At 40.6% G+C, this 21785-nt stretch overlaps 1 protein-coding gene across 1 annotated transcript; it reads left to right on the top strand.

Annotated features, from left to right (window-relative positions):
- The first annotated feature begins 2424 nt into the window (after positions 1 to 2424).
- On the top strand, positions 2425 to 20865 carry LOC126678435 (IAA-amino acid hydrolase ILR1-like 9). Its single transcript, XM_050373331.1, has 6 exons — positions 2425 to 2781; positions 3080 to 3205; positions 3977 to 4291; positions 8759 to 8829; positions 11833 to 11853; positions 20742 to 20865. Exons 1-6 carry the CDS (start codon positions 2425 to 2427, stop codon positions 20863 to 20865), a joined length of 1014 nt encoding a protein of 337 aa, XP_050229288.1.
- The last annotated feature ends 920 nt before the right edge of the window (positions 20866 to 21785 follow it).

Below are 21785 nucleotides of genomic sequence, written 5' to 3'. Positions count from 1 at the left end.
AAAAATACCAAATATCAGTGGGTGAGGATGGCTTTGTGGTAGATATGAAGAATTTGACATGTACCTGTGGGGCGTGGCAGCTTACTGGACTACCTTGTCCACATGCTTGTGCAAGCATACATTGGAAGAAGGGTGATGCTGCTACCTTTGTTGATGTGTATTACTCCGTTGATCGCTATATGCAGGCATACCGGTTTGGCTTGGAGCCAATGAATGGTAGAAACATGTGGCTGGAGGCGGAAGGGTATCCAATTAAGCCACCACTGTATAAAAAAATGCCAGGCAGGCCTAAAAAGAAGAGAAAAAGAAATCCAGAGGAAGAGAATGACGATCCGTCAAGGTTGGGAAAGCATGGTATCCTTATGACATGTACAATATGCAATACTTTTGGTCATAATAAACGCACATGCCCTCAACGACACAATGCAGCAATTGCAGAAAAGCCTCCGGTAATAGTTTTTACTATTTAGGCAGATTTAAATTGCTTGTACCTATTATATATTCTGATTTTCTACTTTAACTTGTTTCCTAGGAGAAAAGAGGCAGACCACGCAAGAGAAATCCAAGTCCAATAGACCCGCAACGACCTTCAAGCAGCACTAAACCACCCAAATTAACTCCGGCTGAGAAGCGAGTCAGACAGAAGGAGCTTCGCAAGGTTAGAATTTGCAGATTGTTCTCAGATTGTGAATTTATGAATCAATGATAAATTTGTTCATATTTTGCTTGTATTTTGCTTCTCAGAATAAGAGGTGTTCTCAGATTGTGAATTTATGCATTTATGATAAATTTGTTTCATATATTGCAGTTTATGAGAAATTTGTTCGTTTTTTACTTAAAATTGTTTTAGGTGTTTTCAGATTGTGAATTTATGACTTAGTATGCATAAATTCACAATTGAGTTATTTTGAAAATCCCAGTTATAATTTAGTATGCATTTGTGATGCGATGTACAGGTTCGCGAAGGTTATGGAGCGACTACAATTGAAGAGACAGGCAACAGATATGAAAGGGTAATGTATTGTAGCTTATATTATTGGATTGGTCTTATTATATTGCAAAGTTTTTGAAAGGGTAATGTATTTATTGTTGTAGTTGCCTGGCCAGAAAAGGGCTAGATTTCTGGGTGGTCCACAACTCAGAAGTCGTCCGGCAGCAACGTCAGAAGCAACTTCCACAATTACAGTACCTTCGTATGCTCAACCAACCGTTTCAAGTTCAAGCCGAGCGCCACTGAAAGGTCCCGGTAGAGGTGCAACCAGAGGAGCCAGTGTCGGTTCTGGTCGACGGGGAAACACGAGGAGGATTGGCCGAGGTGGATTGGCCGAGGATTGGCCGAGGATGGACTGCTAAAACAATTCCAACCTTAAAATCATAACCCAGTTAGGAGCAATTAAGGCAATTAAAACCGCAATAATCTTAACTCTAATTATACTGAACAATCTTAACCCTAATTAGTTGTAGCCCTAAATTTTACTGAACAATAATAACCCTAATTAGATGTAGCACAAGCAAGCAATTTCTTCAATTTTACAGAAAATAAAGTTACCCGATAAAAACGACAGCGATAAAACCTCCTGCCAGGATTCTTCTCAGAATAAGAGGTGTAGACATGAGCTTCAATTCCATGTCCACACTTTTTCTTTGGAATCCCCCATGCGTGTTGAGAACTCGAGCTACTGATCAAACTAAGGCCGCTATCATCACCGATAGATTCAGAGTTCACAGTGACAGACATTTGCAAATACCCAATCTTGTGCGATAAAACAACAAACGACAGCGATAAGAGGATGAAGAAACGCCGACGAGAGAAGCTTAATGCATTTGGTCGAGATGTTTCTGAAATGAGATGAAAGAATCCTAATTTCCCTAGTGAGTATGGAAGCGCAGGTTTTATGAAATTAATTAGGGCAGAATCGTTCGTTCATTAGGAAGACAAGTGAATCCTTTGACAAAACGGCAGCGTGCTGGATTAAGAGATCAAAACGCTGCCGTTTGATTTAAAAAAAAAATCACATGTGGAGTCCTACGTGTCATGCCACGTATGACTCCGGCATCCAGCTCAGCACCGATTAAACGGAAATTTTTTCGGTGTTAAAATTGAAAAAAAAGGAAAGGTGATGTCCATAAATGACACTTTTTAAAGGTTGAGCTATTTTTGCAACTTGGTGCAAAGGTGGTGATTTAATATGTAATTAACCCATGAATCATTAATTATCCGACGTGAAACGAAGTTGATTTCCTCAATTTTTTATTAATTATTAGTAGTTTTAATTTATTGAATATTAATTATCAGAGTGTCGACTATATTTCACTTTATAATAAAATCCATTCAGATTTACATACCAAAAATAAAATCAAAGATAACACATTAGAACCTAGCAGAAGAGAAGAAAGAAAAAGGTAAGACATAAAAAAGAGAAGATGGCAATACATTCCTTCGTCAGTCTAATGCCATGGCTTTGCTTATTGTTTTCGTGGTTAGTAATACCAACTCATTCCGAATCGAACGAGCTGAGATTGCTGACCCGTGAGCTACTCGAAACAGCGAAAGAAGCTGAATTTTTTAATTGGTTAAAAACGATTAGAAGAAAATTACATGAATATCCAGAATTGGGTTTTGAAGAGTATAATACGAGTCAACTGATAAGATCGGAGCTGGAGTCACTTGGAATTGAGTACAGTTGGCCTATAGCTAAGACTGGGGTGGTGGGTTCGATTGGCTCAGGTTCGCAACCATGGTTCGGTCTTAGAGCAGACATGGATGCACTTCCTATTCAGGTTGTTTTGCTCTTGTATGCCAGATGTGTGCATGTGCACGTGTCATTAATTAATTTACATATAATTTTATTACATTTCAATCGATTATATTTCTATAACAAATGATTTTTATTTTTACATGATGATTATGTGAGACTTTTCTAACTGAAAACTTCTAACATAAAGTAATGTTGATAACTAGCGACACCATCCAATACGTTAACTATTTTAACATAAAGTAGCATAAATTTTCAGCCTATATCTGTTATTTTTAATTAAATTATATACTGATATTAAATTTTTCATTTTTTGTTGGAAGGAATTGGTAGAATGGGAGCATAAGAGCAAGAACAGCGGAAAAATGCATGCTTGTGGACATGATGCTCATGTTGCTATGCTGCTTGGAGCAGCTAAATTACTTCAAGGCAATAAGGATAAATTAAAGGTATATATGTACATAATGTACGACTAGCTTTACTTCAATTCATATTAGTTTTATATCAAAACTTCAATTCAACTCAAACTAATATTAAAAGTTTAATTTTTATTTCAAGCGTTTATCATTTTTTGATTTGAAATAGCATGTTCCCATATTGATCACCATTGATTTTCACGTTAAAGTATTTTGATTTAAACATCTAAAGTTTGTTTCATCTCTACTTTATTAAGAGGATTAAAAGATTTCACTTCTACTTCTATGGTGATTCAATTCCAAATTATATTGATCTTAGACAGAGAGTTCTTACCATTTGAGTTAGTCTGAAAAATTTAAAATAATTTGGCATGATATGAGAATTAAATTATTAATACCACTTAATTTGATATCAAATAAAAAATTGGCAAATATTTTTTTACATTCCATAATTTTGACCATTTTATTAAATATATTTTAAAAAAATTAGACAATTTGGTATCAATTTTATAAATTGGAATAATGATATTCAAATCTCAATTCAATCAAAATTATGAAATTTTTCATCCTAATTGAACCAATTAAGTAAATCCTTGTAGGCAATTCACATCGGACTAGATACATTCCGGATATATATTTGCCTCAATTCGTAAAAATATCAGTTCAGATTGTTCCATTTTTTCTAGAGATGAATTTGATAAAATAGTAAAAAGTCATGGATAGAAAATCAATTCATTCGGTACCAAATTGAGATAACTTATTGTATTTCTGAAATAAATAATCGACCATGGCATGGACCAAAAGGGAACAGTGAAGCTTGTTTTCCAACCAGCAGAAGAAGGCAAGGCTGGTGCTTACCATATGTTAGAAGAAGGGGCTCTTGATAATATCCGAGCCATCTTCGGACTCCATGTCGAACCCGATTTTTCTCTTGGTTCAGTTGCTTCTAAACCAGGTCCGTTGGCAGCTGGTTCAGGTAGGTTTTTGGTCGTCATAAGAGGCGAAGGTGGTCATGCTGCATGGCCCCATCAAGCAAGAGATCCAGTTGTTGCTGCTTCTTTTGCCATTCTTGCACTTCAGCAATTAATTTCTCGAGAGAAGGATCCTCTTGAGCCTAGGGTAATAATTTTTGTTTTTCGTTTTTTTACGTAAGTTTAATACTTGAGGTGACGCTGAGGAGGCGAGTAAAAACGTCTTGATTATAGCTAAAGTTACATTATATGATTTCACATTATTGTGATTTTAGCTACAATCAAGATTTGGCTTAATACATAGTTTAACCCTTAAACTTGTATCCTTTTACCTATCTAACCTCTAAATTTAACAATTTTCTAGCGAACCTCTTAACTTATCAAAATAATCCCTTTTAACCCCTGAATTTGATAATTTGTAAACGTTTAACCCCTACTCGTCCATCTGGCTTTGGCGCGTGTATTTAAAAAAAATTGGCGCGTTAAGGCAAAAAAGAAAAACTAAGGTGGACAAAATAAAATGGCTTAATATGTTGTTTGACCCTTGAACTTGTACTAATATACCTACTTGACCCATAAATTTTTTGTTCAACTCATCAGACCTCTAAACTTGTTACATTATCCTTCTTAACCCCTAAATTTGAATGTTTTAAATTTCTTTTAATTTATATTTCATTTATTATATATATTTAATTTAATTAATAATTATTAATAAAATCATTTTATATAAAATACTTATTATGTTTCCATACTTTATATTCTTTTTAATATATATCGTTTATTTTGCATTTATTTTGTATAAATTATCAGTTCTAATAAAATTCTAATGAAAAATTGTTATATCTTATATATAGTTATTTTCATTTAATCTAATATTTATTATATTATATATTTTTGTTAGTTTTAATTATTATTTTCTTGTATAATATTTATTTATTTTATAATTATCATAGTTTATTTATGTTATTATCTGTTCATTTTAAATTAATTTTTCTATTATATGAAAACTATATTAACCAATACAATATAATAATTTTACTGGTCATTTGAGCTGTCTCTAACCTGATCATTTAAATCTCATCTCGTTCGTTGTAGTAGCAAAATAAATTAAAATAAATATTAAATTAAATTAAATAAAAATAATTATTCAATAAAATATAACTATTCTTCATTAGAATTTTATTAGAACTGATAATATATACAAAAAATAAATAAACAATATCATTTAAATTAATAGTGTATACAAATAATATTTTATTAATTTTTTAATTATTAATTATTGGTTGAACTAAATATATATCAAAAATAAAATATAAATTTAAATAAATTTAAAACTCTCAAGTTCAGGGGTTAAAAATGATAATTTAATAAGTTTATAGGTGTGATAGGTTAAACAAAAAAATTTAGAGGTCAAATAGGTAAATTAGTATAAATTCAGGGGTTAAACAATGCATTAAGTGTTATATATTCGGTGATGTGGCAGACGAGCTGGCAACCCGGTCAAAGATCCTTTGCTACGTCAGTGCGTTTGAGACTCAATTTCCGTTTTAGGGGTTAAAAGAAATTATTTTAACAAGTTTAGAGGTTCGATAGAAAAACTGTTAAGTTTAGAGGTTAGATAGGTAAAAGGGTACAAGTTCAGAGGTTAAACTATATATTAAGCCATCAAGATTTTTAAGTTTTGATTAGAATAATGACTTTTACTTTATGTTTAGATTTTTCTGAATCATTTATCCTATTTTAAAAATATTTTTCATTTGTTTTTTGCATCAGATTAATTTAGTCAAAATAAATGTTAAATTTTTATCTGAAATGAAATGTAAAAATGCGGTACTAATTGAAATTTATATACCAATTTAAAACATAGAGTGAATTTGGATACCAAACATCTAACTGTAAAACTATCAATAATGCATTTTTCAAATATATTCTAAATAAGAAAACGTTGACCATTTGGTTAATAGTTTATGTAAGGGATAATTAGGCAAAAGGCTCACTTTAGCCTCTGAGGTCGGATCAAAAGAATAAATAAACCCCTAAGGTCGAGGTTGGCTCACTTCACACCTTGTGCTTGTCCAAAACAGCTCACATCGCACCAAAAATTTAACTCCTTTAATTACTTCTGTCAAATGACAGCGTGGCATATAGACAAAATGTTCAAAAAAGTCCTTAATATTTAAAGAACTTACCAATTGTATATTTACAATTTTTTTAATAATTTTCACCCTCTTTTTCATTTAAATATTAATAATTCAAAAATATTTAGTATTAAAATATTTATTAACACAATTGAAACACAATTAAACATTTCGAAACAAAATTAAAAGCTTCGAACTCCAATTAAACGCTTCAAAATCCAACTAATTAAATTTAATTCACCCACTCACTCCCAAACACCCACCGTAAACCACACCGACAAAAAACTTTCCAATTAAAAATTTAAAAAAAACATTAAAAAAAACTCACCGGAGAAGACGAACTTCGTCTTCTCCGGGATATTCTTCCCCATGGAAGAACAAATCTGTTCTTCCATAGGGAAGAACAGCCAGGTGGGCTGTTCTTCCCCAAGGAAGAACAGCCAGGTGGGCTGTTCTTCCTTGGGAAAGAACAGATCTGTCTATTCTTCCCCAAGGGGAAGAACAGATCGTTCTTCCCCAAGAGGAAGAACGATTTGTTCTTCCTCTTGGAGAAGAACGAAGAACAGTGTTCTTCCCCAAGAGGAAGAACAGCTTATGTTCTTCCCCTTGGGGAAGAACAATGGGTTTTAGAGCAGAACCACCGGTGGTGGTTCTGCTCTAAAAAAAAGAGCAGACCCGCCGGTGGTGGTTCTGCTCTAAAAAAAAGAGCAGACCCGCCGGTGGTGGTTCTGCTCTTTTTTCGATCAGAAGCACCACCGGTGGTTATGTCCGGAATTTAAAAAAAAAAAAATTTAGATGTTTTTCGGCGATGATTGGTGGTAGTGTCTCCGATTAAAATAAATAATTTCTGAAAAAAATTTATTTAATTTCTGAATGAATTTTCCGGCGATCGATTTGTTTAATTGGATTTTAATTTGATTAATTAGGTTTCGACGTGTTTAATTGAGTTTCGATTGTTTAATAAATATTTTATTTTAAAATATTATTGAATTATTGATATTTAATGAAAAAGAGGGTGATAATGGTTAAAAAAAGTTATAAATATAAAATTTGGTAAATATTTTAAACATTAAGGATGTTTTTGAATTTTTTCCATACATGTCATGTCATCATTTAACTGAAAAACAGACGGTGTTAAATTTTTGGTGTGATCTGAGCCAGTTTGGATAACGTCAAGGGGTGAAGTGAGCCAACCTCGACCTTAGGGGCTTATTAATTCTTTTGATCCGACCTCAAGGGCTAAAGTGAGCCTTTTGCCGGATAATTTTTATTTATCTCCTGACGTTAAGTCGAAATTCCTAATTCTCAATTTCCTTTCAAAAAAATTAATAAAGTCATAAAATCAAAAAAATCCAAATAATTTTTTATAATTTGTTTACAATGATTTGATGAACCATAAAATATTTATATAATTATTTAAAAATGCATTTTATAAAAATTCAAAATTCAATTCATTTTTTTTAAAAAACAAATGAATCTGACATAATGTGTTTTATTTCAATTCTATTTACAAATTCTATAATATAATATATTTATGATATGACTTGATTTCAGATCATATATACGATTTTTTTAATAATTTAAATTACACTAAATCTAATTGATTTTTTAATATTTTAAACTTATTTTAATTAAAATAATTATTCTTAATCTTTTTTTAATTATATATATATATATATATATATATATATATATATATAATATGGTTATATAAATAATTTAAAATTATTTTAAAAATTATTTGAATTTTTTAGTAGTTTTATGAATTTTTTGAAAGAAAAATAAGTTGAAGGGTTAAATTTTTTGGACAATCGGACCCTCTTATCTAAGTTAAATAACGAAATTAATTAACGGAAGCAGGCAGTAGTTAATTAATCAAACGTGAGCATATAAAAGGTTGACTTTTTAAAAGTCATGGAGGAACTAGTAATATGAACTAATGTTAGGTGGGAAATTAGTAATTATTCCATGATTTATGTGAATTACATCCGAGCAACAAATAAAAAATTTAAAAAAATCAATAAATAAAGATAAAATATATTATAGTCTTTTAATTTATTTTTATAATAAATTAGTCCATAATTAAAAAATAACTCACAAAATTTTAGGAAATTATCCATTTAATTTATCAATCTTTTGTGTTACATGTATTGTTTGGTTATCATAAGAACATATGAATTTGTTCTTCTAATATGAATTAATTTTTCATATAAATAACTTAAGGCACTACATTATATCTTAATTATTATTAATTAGATTCTCCATCTTATAATAATTAATTTAAAATGTGAAACTATTGGACCAAACTATTAATATTTTTATTCATGATATATTTATCAACTCTATTATAGTTATAGATATTATAAATTATTTTGCCTTAACAACTTCTTATAATCCTATTGCAAATAATAATATTTGCAAATTTCATACATTTATTTTAGCTTAAAAGCAAACTCTTTCAATTGAAATGCGTATAGGTTCTCTCGCTGGGTTTTGTTGAGGCTGGTCAGGCTGGGAATGTAATTCCAGAAACCGTAGAATCCGAGCTGTAACGACCTGCACACCACAAGTAAACAGAGGTCATAAGGAACTCCGGTGGGGGTCACCGGACGTTCGCTCCGACGCTCAAGTAAGGTTTTGAGGTAGAGAAAGAAGAAGAAGAGAAAAGGAGAGTGCTTAGAGTAGAGAAAAGAAATTACCTAGGGTTTGTCCTTAAACCCTCTATTTATAGTTAGGGTTTAAGGAAAAACCTGCCTTGCTGGCAGGCTGTGAGCCCAGTGGTCCCAAAAATCAGTTATGCTGACGTGGTAGAATATCCCTGCGGGAGGCACGGGTTGTTAGGTGTGTCAGAGGGAACATTCCTCACGACCCTGTCAGAAGATCTTCTGTGGTCCCAGGATCTGGTACACGAGTGAGCGCTCCGGGGCAGGACCTCGGAGCCCAGTCAAGTTATCATGGCTCTTGTATCTGAGAGTTGCTCAGAGCTCGGACCAGATGGTCCGGTCCTTCGGGCTTAGGAGCTCGGAGCTCGGCCTAGGTCTGAGTTGAATATAACTCAGAGCCCGGATAGAATTCCTGGTCCGACCTTATCAAGCATGATTGTCTTGGATGATGTTTGAATTCCCATCGATCCGGTGACCCCCCAAGTCATGTGCTCTATGATTTCAAGAAGGTCGGACATTGTTACCAGGTCGGTGAAATGCTGGACTTAGTGATGTTCGTTCCTGGCGAGGTTGCTTCGCCCCTACTAGATGTGCTACGTTATCACTAGTCCCCCCTCAGTATGTCGGATATTTATGTCCGAGCTGCTAGTGTGTACCGAGATCTCAGGTCACGTGACTGTCTTATGGTCAACTAATTCTGACACCGAGCCGTATGTCAAGGGGGAGTAGCTGGAGGGATATGGTGATGTGAAAGGTCCTGTCCTTTCGAGTTGGTGTGCATGACAGCTGTTTGGGTGGGTGTCTTAAATGGCGGTTGTGCTTCGGTGCACGTTTCAGCCACGTGTTTAGCAGTTATTGCCAGTGCAGTTTTCTAGGAGACGTTATGAGTGGAAAGAGAGAGAAAAATTAAAGGCGTGTCCTTTCAATTTCCCTCTCTTTTCAGTTATAAAATGCATTTTTCAAAAACTTAGAGACTTTTTACATTCTCTCTCAGTTCTTCACTTTCTTATTTTGCTCTGAAGAAACTTCTCTGTTCTTCGTCTTCTCCAAATTTCATAGCTTCCCTGAGCCATCAAGTTTTCTGTGCTTATTCCTTATCGTTGGAGAGATTGGCTCTGTTTTACTGAAGTTTCTATTACTGCGTTTGCTTCCTCTGCCAAGGGATTATCTGTTCTCTCGATTTATTCTCAAGGATTTTCTGTGCTATATACAAGTAAGCGCTTCAGATTTTTTGTTTTAATTTCTTGTTTTTTCTAGTTTTGAATGTGTATTTTTGATTTCTGCCATTGTGAGTTTGATCTTTCGGACTTGTGCTTTTGTGTTTGGCGTTTCTGATTTTCTGAAGTTTGGATTAACTCTTTTGTGTTTGGTTTAGTACCTGTGGGTGATGATATGTACTGCTAAGTGATGTTCTTGATTTCCAGTATTTGGTTTGCTTTTGTGTGTTCTGAGTTCTATGTTGTTCGTTTGAGAAATGAGTTTCCAGAATTTCTGGAAACTCATTTCGATGTTCTTCATGTTCTGATGGTTCACCCCTTAGGAATTCTGTCTTTGATCTGTAATTTTGATTTGCTGCACGTTTATCTAGTTTTTCCCTTTGGAACTTGTCTCATCCGAGCTAGTTTCTGTGTCTTTAGGTATGTCGGGTGAAACCTTAGATCATGAAGAAGGGAGGGGTTATGATGATCAAGATATGGGCACAGACGAACCATCTATGGAGTTCGTGGTCGTCCGCCCTCTCCGAGGTAACACCCCGGATGTAGAAGAGACCGGGACCTCCCGACCTGTACCTGCCGAGAAAGGAAAAAAGAAGAAAGCTGCGCCTGAGGTCGGCGAGAAAAATGATGATCGTGATATCAAGGAGTCACGGTGCACCCGGGGTTATCTGAGAGCGGTCCGGGAAGCGTTCGGTATTCCTGTAGAATACGAGCTGTCTTTGGTGTCCGAGGGGCGAAAACTAAACGACGTGCCTCCTGCGAACACCATCATGCTGACCCTGGAGCATTTACAGTCTGGGATCCGGTTTCCCCTGCGCGAGGACTACAAGCAGCTGAGCCGGTACTTCGAGGTTCCCTTGTCTCAGATTCACCCTAATGGGGTTCGACATTACTCCTGCTTCTTGAAGCTCTGCGAGAAGACTGGGGTGGTGCCCAGCATGAGGTTGTTCTGCTGCCTGTACCTCATGTCTCTCAAAGACCGGAACCATTTCGCCTACCTGAGGTTCCGAAGTGAAAGAAAGGCTGTTCCCGGGGGGTTGATCTCCGGAGTGATTGATTCACTCCGGGATTTCAAGGAAGACTACTTTCAGGTTTCCCATCCTTCAGCCTTTGATGGGATGGTCACCTCCTGGTTGCCAAATGCTATAAACCGGAGAAGTGGTTTCACATCCCGGGGCCGTTGGAAGATAAAGACATCGCGATTCTTCGGGATGATGCCCCTCCGGGGAAGAAAGCACAAGCTGATGACTTGTGCCCGAAGCTGGCTTTTGAATACTGGAAGAGCTCAGCGCCCGGTGATGGGGGTTTGTGACTTGCTCTGTAGTCTTGTTTTCTCTTTTTTTTTTCTTTTTTTTTTATACGTGCCGTTGGTCTTATTGCTATTTTCATTGAACATGTCGTTTGTGTTATACTGACTTCGTCGTGTATATTTTTGTTGCAGTGAACAATATTGACCTAAGCAAATTGGCTGGCAAGAAGAGAAAGAGGCCGGCGAGCCGAAGTGTGACACCAGCCCCTCCTCCACTTCCCCGGTCTGCCGGGGTGCCCAAGTCGCCTGCTATCGAGGCGCCGGCTGCTACTGCTGTTCCTGAAGAGCCCCTGCGGGGTGTTGATGCTGTCCCTCTTCGGGTTCGTTTACCGGAGGGGATCGAGGTGCCAGTGGATGCCGAGCCTGTCGGGAACATCCCGTTCGTGAACCTGGACTCCACCGAGACGGTGGATGGTCCCATCCGGGGCCCGGCTGATCCCCAGGTAGCAACTCCCGCGCCCGCTGGGCAAAGTTCTCGGGCTCCTCCAACTCGGGTGCCTGATCTTCCAGACATCTCGTCGGGGTCGAGCACCACCGCTCCGGGTCCCCAGACCGTCACTCGTGCGAGCTTTGCCGAGTGGGTCAGCAGGCACAACGATGGTCGGCCGGCGACCCTGCATGATCTGGTCATTGCGGGCGATGTTGCTCGGGTGACTACCCTCCCTGCTGACCAGGAGCATTACAAGTCCCACAAGCCTGAAAACTTGTGGGCTGTGGTTTCTTCGTTCTGCCTCCAGGTAACTATCTAGTGCTTTTATCTTTGTACTTGTATTGTCTTTGTTTTTATTTTAACTTGTACTTTTTGTTTATCGCAGGCTTCGCAGATGGCCTATATGGCCGATCAAAACCAGAGCAAGGTGGAGATCGACCTAACGCTGGCCAAGGACCTTCTCCTGACTGAGAAGAAGAGGGCCCGGGAAGCCGAGAGGCGGGCTTCCGAGGCAGAGAAGAAGGCTTCCGAGGGGGCTGCCCTGGTTGCTACTTTGGAGTCCCAGCTGAAGAGCTCCGAAGATCGTCGGGCTGAGGACCTCGGAGTTCTAGAGAAGTTGCGAGCTGAGGTGACTCAACTCGAAGGTGAGAAAGCGGCTGACGGGATGATTTCACGAAGCAGCTGGCCGATATGACCTCTCGCAATGAGCTTGCTTCGAAAGGACTTCGGACGACGGTGTCCGATCAGAAGAAGCAAATCACGGAGGCGACCCAGCGGGCTGAGAAGGCGGAGGCCAAAGTGAAGGAGGTCACTGACCGGGAAGAGAAAATTTATGACGACTTCCACCGCATTCTCTATGTTAGCGAGGTCCAGGCTGGTGAATATATCCGAGGTCGGTTCGGGGCCGAGGTGGATGTTTCAGACTTTGTTCTGGACATCGAGGAGCTAGGCCGGCGGGCCAAGGAGCTGCCCGAGGACTATGATGTGCCCGCCGACATCGAGGACTATCTTGCGGATGATCAAGACCCGGGTTCCAATCTTCCTAGATAGTTTTACCATGCCTTGTAATTTTTGAACAATTTTAATTTTCTTTTTGTACTTTCAGAATATTTGAGCTTCGTGCTCTTTTTGTAAAGCTTGAATGTTTTCTTTATATACATGCTTTTTTGAATGAATTTTTCCTGCGAATGTTGCTGTTGTTTCTCTGAGTGAAGTTTTTTTGTTTTCTGTCTTTGAAAATTTTGGTTAAGTATGTGACAACATTTTTGCATACTTAACTTAGTTTAGTTTCCGAGCTGGTTTCAGTAGTGTGAATTTTTCTAGTTTCTTGTTGTTGTTTTATATGGGCTCTTGACTTAGACTTGGGATAAAATTTGCTAGGATAGGTTCTTAGTTATTCATAGATCAAGTTTGAGTAAGTTGCTTGGCGTGAATAGCCTGTTATCACTGGATGACCCGGGATTGTCATAACTCGCAGGTGGCCCATAGCCCGTGAATGGCCCATAGCCCGCGGGTGGTACATAGCCCGCTGGTGGCACATAGCCCGTGGATGGCACATAGCCCGCTGGTGGCGCATAGCCCGTGGATGGCACATAGCCCGTGGATGGCACATAGCCCGTGGATGGCACATAGCCCGCTGGTGGCACATAGCCCGTGGATGGCACATAGCCCGTGGATGGCACATAGCCCGCTGGTGGCACATAGCCCGTGGATGGCACATAGCCCGTGGATGGCTCATAGCCCGTGGATGGCACATAGCCCGCTGGTGGCACATAGCCCGTGGATTTTTTACCGAGTAGAGTGCTCGGGTTTTGGAAAAGACGTGAATTCTTTTTAATCTTTTTTATTCATTGAGGGGAAAAACTTATGTTTGAGTTTTACAAAAGCTTAACTCAAACATAAGTGAAAAAACCCCTAGGTACCTCGAATATAAAAACAAGTGATTACTGATAGTATTTCCGAAGAACCTGGGAGTTCCAAGTTCTCGGGAGCACTCTGCCCGACATGTGTGCTATCTTGTAAGCTCCTGCTCGTCCGACCTCAATGACTCGATAGGGGCCTTCCCAATTAGGTTCGAGCTTTCCCACTCCAGCGTTTCCCCTAGCGATGTCTGCCCGCCTCAGGACCAGATCGCCAACTTGGAAACTCAGGGGTTTAACTCTCTTGTTATGATACTTAGCCATTCTTTGCTTGTATGCTTCAATTCTCAGCGCTGCCTGCTCTCTTTGTTCCTCCAGCAGGTCTAGGCATAACTTCTGTTCTTCCTCGTTTTTAGCCTCATCGAAGAACTGGACCCTCAGAGTTGGCATCCCGATTTCCACAGGTATCATTGCCTCACACCCATAAGTCAAAGAAAACGGGGTGTCTCCTGTGCCTGCCCTCGGGATGGTTCGATAGGCCCATATGACCTTTGGTAGCTCTTCCAGCCACTGTCTATCGAACTCCCCCAGCCTGGCCTTAAGCCCTTTCAGGATCGTTCGGTTGGTTACTTCGGTCATCCCATTGCTTTGCGGGTGAACTACCGAAGTGAAACGCAGGTCAATATGCAAGTCGTTGCAAAATTCCTTGAAGGCTCGACAGTTGAACTGCTTCCCGTTGTCAGTTACCAATGCTCTGGGTATTCCGAATCGGCACACAATTTACCTCCAGAAGAAATCCCTGATCCGAGCTTCTATGATGGTACTTACTGCCTCTACCTCGATCCACTTTGTGAAGTGATCTACTGCCACTATCAAGAACTTTTTCTGCCCCGTGGTTGGTGTGAAAGGACCCAGGATGTCAATTCCCCAAGTTGCAAATGGCCAAGGACTGGTAATAGGACACTGTTCTGTGGTGGGAGCATGTCGGATGTTCTGATGCCTCTGACAGTTTTCACATTTCTTTACTATCTCCTCTGCTTGTCTGACCATTAGGGGCCAGTAGTAGCCCTGCAATACTGCTTTCTTTGCCAACATGCGAGGAGCTATGTGTGCCCCGCAAATGCCTTCATGTATTTCTCTCAACACATACTCCTTTCCTCTGCTGTCAAGCATCTCGACCACGGATGGGTGAATGACTTCCTGTATAAGACTCCATCGAGGAACGCGTAGTACGGAGCTTGTCGCAGGATTTTGTATGCTTTGTCTCTATTTTCTGGCAAGGTTCCGTCCATCAGGTAGTGGGCTATGCCTTGCATCCAATTTTCCAAAGGCTGAGTTAGAAAAATGGTTTCGTGGTTGTCGATGCTGGAATGCTTTTGAACAGAGAAATGGACCCCCGGTATCTTTTCGTTCACTGTTGCTGCTTTGGCTAGTACATCGGCCTCTTGATTTTCCAAACGAGGAACTTGCTCTATCACTCATTTTCCTCCGAGCTCCTGAATCTTGTTCAAGAAGAACTTGACTCTGTCCACGTATCTCCTCATTTCCGAATCCCGAGCTTCAAAAGTACCCAGGATTTGACAAACGACTAACTGAGAATCACTCCTTATTGTTACGTGCTCGGCCTTGACCACGTTTACCATTCTTAATCCGATCAACAGAGCCTCATACTCCGCGACATTATTGGATGCCGGGAAATCGAATTTTACCGAGCTTCGGAGTGTAACTCCGTGAGGGCCTTTCAAGACTACGCCTGCCCCAGATCCTTCCAGATTTGATGCCCCGTCGACTTCTAAGACCCACCGTAGAAGTTGTTCATCGGGTTCCTCAGGTTGGTCGCTTGCTGTGGTCTCGGCTATGAAATCTGCCAATACTTGTGCTTTTAGAGCCGGTCTCGGTTCATACCGGATGTCATATCCTCCTAGCTGGACCGACCAGCTGACCAGCCGTCCCGACATCTCTGGCCTCTGCAGCGCCTTTCTCAGAGGTTGGTTTGTACGTACTACAATGATGTGAGCCTCAAAATATCTCCTTAGCTTTTCCGCCGCCACTTTCAATGCTAAAGCAAATTTCTCAATTTTTGGATATCTGACCTCCGGGCCTTTCAAGACCCTGCTGAGATAATAAACTGGGGTTTGCAGACCCTTTTCTTCCTTCACTAGGACTGCTGCTGCCGTCTCGTCATTCACCGAGAGATACAAATATAAGATTTCCCCAGGCTCAGGTCTACCTAGCACCGGGGGTGTGCTGAGGTAAACCTTCAGCTCTTCAAAAGCTGTATTACACTCCTCTGTCCACTTGAAATTCTTTGTATTCTTCAAAATTTTGAAAAATGGCAAACATCGTTTGGCTGAGCAACTCATGAATCTTTCCAGCGCCGTTACTCTTCCGTTCAACTTTTGTACTTCTTTTACCGAGCTCGGGGCCTTCATATTCATTACTGCCTCGATTTTCTCCGGGTTCGCCTCGATGCCTTTCTCCGAGATGAGGTGCCCTAGAAATTTCCCAGAGCGGACTGCAAAAACACACTTTTCCGGGTTCAGCTTGAGGTTAAAACCCTTCAGCTTTTCAAAAGTTTCTGCCAAATCCCCTTCGTGATCCTCGATCCCCTTGGATTTCACGACTATGTCATCTACATAAACCTCGACATTCTTGCCCAGTTGATCTTTAAAAACATGATTCATGAGTCTTTGATAGGTTGCCCCAGCATTTTTCAAACCAAAAGGCATCTTCTTGTAGCAATAAGTCCCCAGATCCGTTGTGAAAGCTGTCTTTTCTTCGTCATCTTTACTCATCGGGATCTGGTGATATCCCTGAGAAGCATCTAAGAATGCGTAGACCGCGAATCCGCACGTTGCGTCCACCAGTTGGTCAATGTTCGGCAAAGGGAAACTGTCTTTTGGGCAGGCATTGTTTAGATCAGTGAAATCTATACAAAGCCTCCATCTACCGTTGGACTTCTTGATCAAAACCACATTAGCCAGCCACTCCGGATAATCTACTTTCCTGATGAATCCAGCTTTCAAAAGCTTCTCCACTTCGTCTCGGATAGCAATCTGTTTCTCTAGAGAGAAAGTTCTTTTCTTTTGCTTGACAGGCTTGCATTTAGCATCCACGTTTAACTTGTGCGAGATTATCTTAGGGTCTACCCCCCCAATATCTTCTGGCTTGTTGGTAAACTCCTCCACATACTGTTTTATCCGAGCTATGATAGCTTCCCGGTGCTCGTTTGGCCAATCTACCCCCAGCTTTACACACATCTCGGATCCCTCTGTAAGTTCAATTGTTTCCAAGTTTTCTCGGGGTTTCTGAGCTTTCTTCTCTCTGAGGAGCAGCTCCGGTGTATCGATGTTCATTGTTTCCACCGTGCTGCCCATAGTGGCCATGTAGCATTGCCTAGATAGGGTTTGATTTCCCCTAATAGTTATAACCTCGTTTTCCACTGGGATTTTCATCATCAAGTAACGAATACTAGTCACTGCACCTGTGCTATACAACATAGGTCTACTAAGGATACCATTATATGCTAGAGGCATGTCAACTATCATGAACAGTGAACGTACCTTCCGTGTTGGTTCCGCCAGGATTCCCTCTGTTCCGTCCTCCTGAGGTATTTCGACACCGAGTTCCAAGTCTAGCTCGACCATGCCTTCTAGGGTGACCGGAGCTCCTCCCAGCCCCAGAAGGGGAATGTTCACAGGTTTAAGCTCAGTTTTGGATCCTCCCATCGACAAAAAGACTGACAGAGTCAACAGGTTAACCGAGCTACCATCGTCCACCAGCAATCGTTTAACCCATTTCGATCCAATGATGGCTGATACAATCAAAGCGTCTTCATGAGGAAAATCTACTCCTTTCGCATCCTCTGGCCCGAAAACAATGATAGGCCATGGCGACCCCGTGGACACCGACATCACCATCTTTTGCTTTTTCTTTTTGCGTTTGCGACCATACTCGGATTCTAAAGTTCCTCCTGAGATAGTGTTGATTACTCCCGTGACTTGTGTCTTCTTTGACGGGGATTGGGCTTCCCTGCTCCCCCCTGGCTCCGACCTGACCGAGTTGACCCTTGTATTTCCTCGGTCTTGGCCCTCCTTGGCCACAACAAAATGTTGTAATCGCCCCTGGCAGACTAACTTGTCTATCTCACTTCGCAAACGTCCACATTCCTCTGTTTCGTGGCCATAACCATCATGAAAATCACAGAACTTGGATCGGTCTCCATCTTTCACTAGCCTCGGTGGATAACGAATCTCTTCATTGTTGTTCTTGATCCAGGATAGAATTTGCTCCCTCGGAGTATTGAGCGGTACATATTGTCTCGGCACTCCTGCTCGGTCCACGTATCCTTCAGTTCCTCCCCCAATACTGAAACTTGGCTTGGTACCGGGCCCCGCGCTTGGAGGACTGGTTTGAGCATTGAACGGCTTGGTACCCCTGTACCCCGAAGTTTCATTCAGAGGTCGGTACTGATCTTGGCTGCGGTTGGATCCCTGAGCGTTCTGCGTTTTACTGGGAGCTGGGCTAGCCATCCCGTAAGACTTCCTCTGCCTCTCCTCGTTGAGATTGATATAATTCCAAGCCCTGTCCATCAACTCGGTGTAAGTGTCAACCGGGTTGGTGATCAGGCTGTCTCGGAAGACTTGCATGCTGGTGTTATCTTTCATAGCATCGATGGCGATATCATCGTTCAAATCTTCTATCATGATCGCCTCGGCATTGAACCGAGCAATGTAAGCTTTCAAACTTTCTCCCTGCTTTTGAAAGCATTTCTTCAAATCACTGGATCTTTTCTTTCGTTCGATGCTCGGGGCAAAGTGAGTTTTGAAAGCCATAGCGAGCTCCCTGAAACTAGTAATAGAGCCCTCCTTGAGGTTCTGGTACCATTTTTGCGCTGCATCGCTCAACGTTGAAGGGAACACTTTGCACACCGTGGCGTCCGAGACACTTTGGACTCCCATGGCAACCTGAAAGCAACTTAAATAAGTCATCGGGTCGGATTTACCGTTATATCTGTCAATGGGCGGATATTTAAACTTATCTGGAAATGGGTCATCCCATATAGCCTTTGACAAGGGGCTAGCAATGCCACAGGTAGTGAAAGGTCGAGACTCTGCCTTGTGCCCTTTATGCTTATCCAGCTCGGCCTGGACCAGACGAGTAACTTCTTCATGCAAAGTTTTCTGATGCTGTGACGCTGCACCCGAGCTGTGAACACTTTCTGCCCCGTTTCTCCTGACCGGTGGAACTCCTGCTCTCGCGGTCCGCAGAGGATCTGCCTCCGGGTCTGGGTCTCCCCTCCCCAATCCAGCGTCACCGCGCTGTGTCCCCGGTGGTAAATTCTCGTCTTGCACCCCCTCCCTTCGAGGAGGAGGAGGATCATTCCGACCTTCGTCTCTCGGAAAAGGGCGATCATGCCGACCTTCGTCTCTCGGCAGAGGGCGATCATGCCGACCTTCGTCTCTCGGCAGAGGGCGATCATGCCGACCTTCGTCTCTCGGCAGATTAGTGTCATGCTGATCTTCGCCTCTTGGTGCTTGATGCTCTGTGGGACCCCTAGGTCTGGGTCGTGGGTGATCGTTCCGACCTTCTTCTCTCGGAGGACGACCATCCGGAAACTCAGCAGCTTGGGGTGGAGGGGCCACGGGGGTGGCCGAGGGATTGTAACTTGGGTAATACTGGGACATGACTGCAAAATACATCTGCTGGGCCTGGTGCAGTTGGCGATCCATGTATTCTAAATATTCTTGAGCTTGTAAGACCGGCGGAGGTATATCCTGCCCAGAAGTTGTTCCTGTTCCCGTAGCCACCAGTGTAGCGTCTACCGGGAAGTTGAGTTGAGTGGGAGACAAGGTATTGTGGAGGAAACTCTGAGGCACGGTGGTTCCTGGGGTTGATAAGTGGGTGTGACTTGCATCTGAAGCAAAAGGGTTCGCCCTAGGATAGTTTTCCAATCCATATAAAGGCACAAATCCAGCTCCACTGCCGGAGGCTCTGGATCCTCCCACCTGAGCATTCGCCGGAGGAGTTAAACCAGTGATCACAGAGGTCCGACCACTAGCAGAAACTCCACCAACCAAGTTAGTGTCGGTAACCGTAGTTCCCAGAGGGTCTACCCTGTCCAAAACAGGATCATCAGCCATTGTTTCTTGTCAAGATCTGATCAGCAATGTCAAAAGAACCAGAGTAGAACAGGGGAATACAAAACGAGTTCCCACAGACGGCGCCAAGTGATGAATCACCAAACTGAATCCGAGCTGTAACGACCTGCACACCACAAGTAAACAGAGGTCAGAAGGAACTCCGGTGGGGGTCACCGGACGTTCGCTCCGACGCTCAAGTAAGGTTTTGAGGTAGAGAAAGAAGAAGAAGATAAAAGGAGAGTGCTTAGAGTAGAGAAAAGAAATTACCTAGGGTTTGTCCTTAAACCCTCTATTTATAGTTAGGGTTTAAGGACAAACCTGCCTTGCTAGCAGGCTGTGAGCCCAGTGGTCCCAGAAATCAGTTATGCTGACGTGGTAGAATATCCCTGCGGGAGGCACGGGTTGTTAGGTGTGTCAGAGGGAACATTCCTCACGACCCTGTCAGAAGATCTTCTGTGGTCCCAGGATCTGGTACACGAGTGAGCGCTCCGGGGCAGGACCTCGGAGCCCGGTCAAGTTATCATGGCTCTTGTATCTGAGAGTTGCTCAGAGCTCGGACCAGATGGTCCGGTCCTTCGGGCTTAGGAGCTCGGAGCTCGGCCTAGGTCTGAGTTGAATATAACTCAGAGCCCGGATAGAATTTCTGGTCCGACCTTATCAAGCATGATTGTCTCGGATGTTGTTTGAATTCCCATCGATCCGGTGACCCCCCAAGTCATGTGCTCTATGATTTCAAAAGGTCGGACATTGTTACCAGGTCGGTGAAATGCTGGACTTAGTGATGTTCGTTCCTGGCGAGGTTGCTTCGCCCCTACTAGATGTGCTACGTTATCACGTAGCATGTCATCTAAAGGTCTATCCCAGCTTCAGAAAAGGATAAAAGAGGTAAAAAAAACTGTGATAAACAATAGCTATAATAGAAAAAGGATCAATCCTGCCGTCAAATTTATGTCTCGAAATTAAATAAATCACTTCTAATTTTTTTCTAATCAATTAGATCCCAAATTTTTTATTATGTGTCGGATTCAAATAAATCATTATTAACTTTTTAGTTAATTAATTCCTTAAATTTGTGTGTCGGGGTCAAATAAGTCGCGTGTTTGAGAAATACATATTATAAGTTATCTGATCCGAGACACAAATTTTGTGATCTAAAAATTAAAAATGATAGAATCTAATTAACTAAAACAGTTAAAAATGACTTCTTTTAACTCCGAGCAAAAATTTCAGAATCGGATTGACCCTTTACTCATAGTTATTGAAAATAGATAAAATGAAACAGTTTATATTGACTATGAAATATATATCTAATTCTTTTATTTTAGGCCTAATCACTTAAAACCAATGACTTTTAAGCCATTTTTTAATCCTATCCTGACGTTATAATTTTATCAAATTTATCAACTTTTAAATTTTTCTTTATACATATATATATATTCGGTAATGCATATGTATATCTATATATACATATATATCTATCTATATATATACATATATATATTCGGTAATGTACATGTATATCTATATACATATATATCTATATATATACAGTGGCGGAACCAGGATTGTTTTCCAGCCCGGGCTTAATATGCTTTCGCTTTTATTCTGAAATGGCGGTCAAAGCGTTCAACAAATTTTGATATTCTAATAATAAATTTATTTATAGTAAATATGTATTTATTTAATTAGTTTTTATCAATTTTTTATTTAAAAATTCACAAAAAATCACAAAATACACATTCTTAAATTACCAATAAAAATTTATCTATGAAAATCTAAGTAATTTTATATTTTTTCATTGGACTGTCAAATTCACTTAAACGTGAGACGTCATGTTTGAAAAATATACATCATCCATTAACTGAAAGGTGTAGACTCTTTTA

This window comes from Mercurialis annua, linkage group LG4 (genome assembly GCF_937616625.2).
Source record: "Mercurialis annua linkage group LG4, ddMerAnnu1.2, whole genome shotgun sequence".
Taxonomy (NCBI): domain Eukaryota; kingdom Viridiplantae; phylum Streptophyta; class Magnoliopsida; order Malpighiales; family Euphorbiaceae; genus Mercurialis; species Mercurialis annua.
The sequence above is the reverse complement of the archived record's forward strand: the minus strand, read 5'-3'. Positions and strand labels throughout refer to the sequence as shown.

Coding starts and splice junctions, on each gene's coding strand:
- LOC126678435 (XM_050373331.1), top strand. CDS start 2,425: ATGGCAATACATTCCTTCGTCAGTCTAATGCCATGGCTTTGCTTATTG. Junction 3,206..3,976: donor GCAATAAGGATAAATTAAAG/GTATATATGTAC, acceptor ATGGACCAAAAG/GGAACAGTGAAGCTTGTTTT. Junction 11,854..20,741: donor CTGTCGGGAACATCCCGTTC/GTGAACCTGGAC, acceptor GTTATCACGTAG/CATGTCATCTAAAGGTCTAT.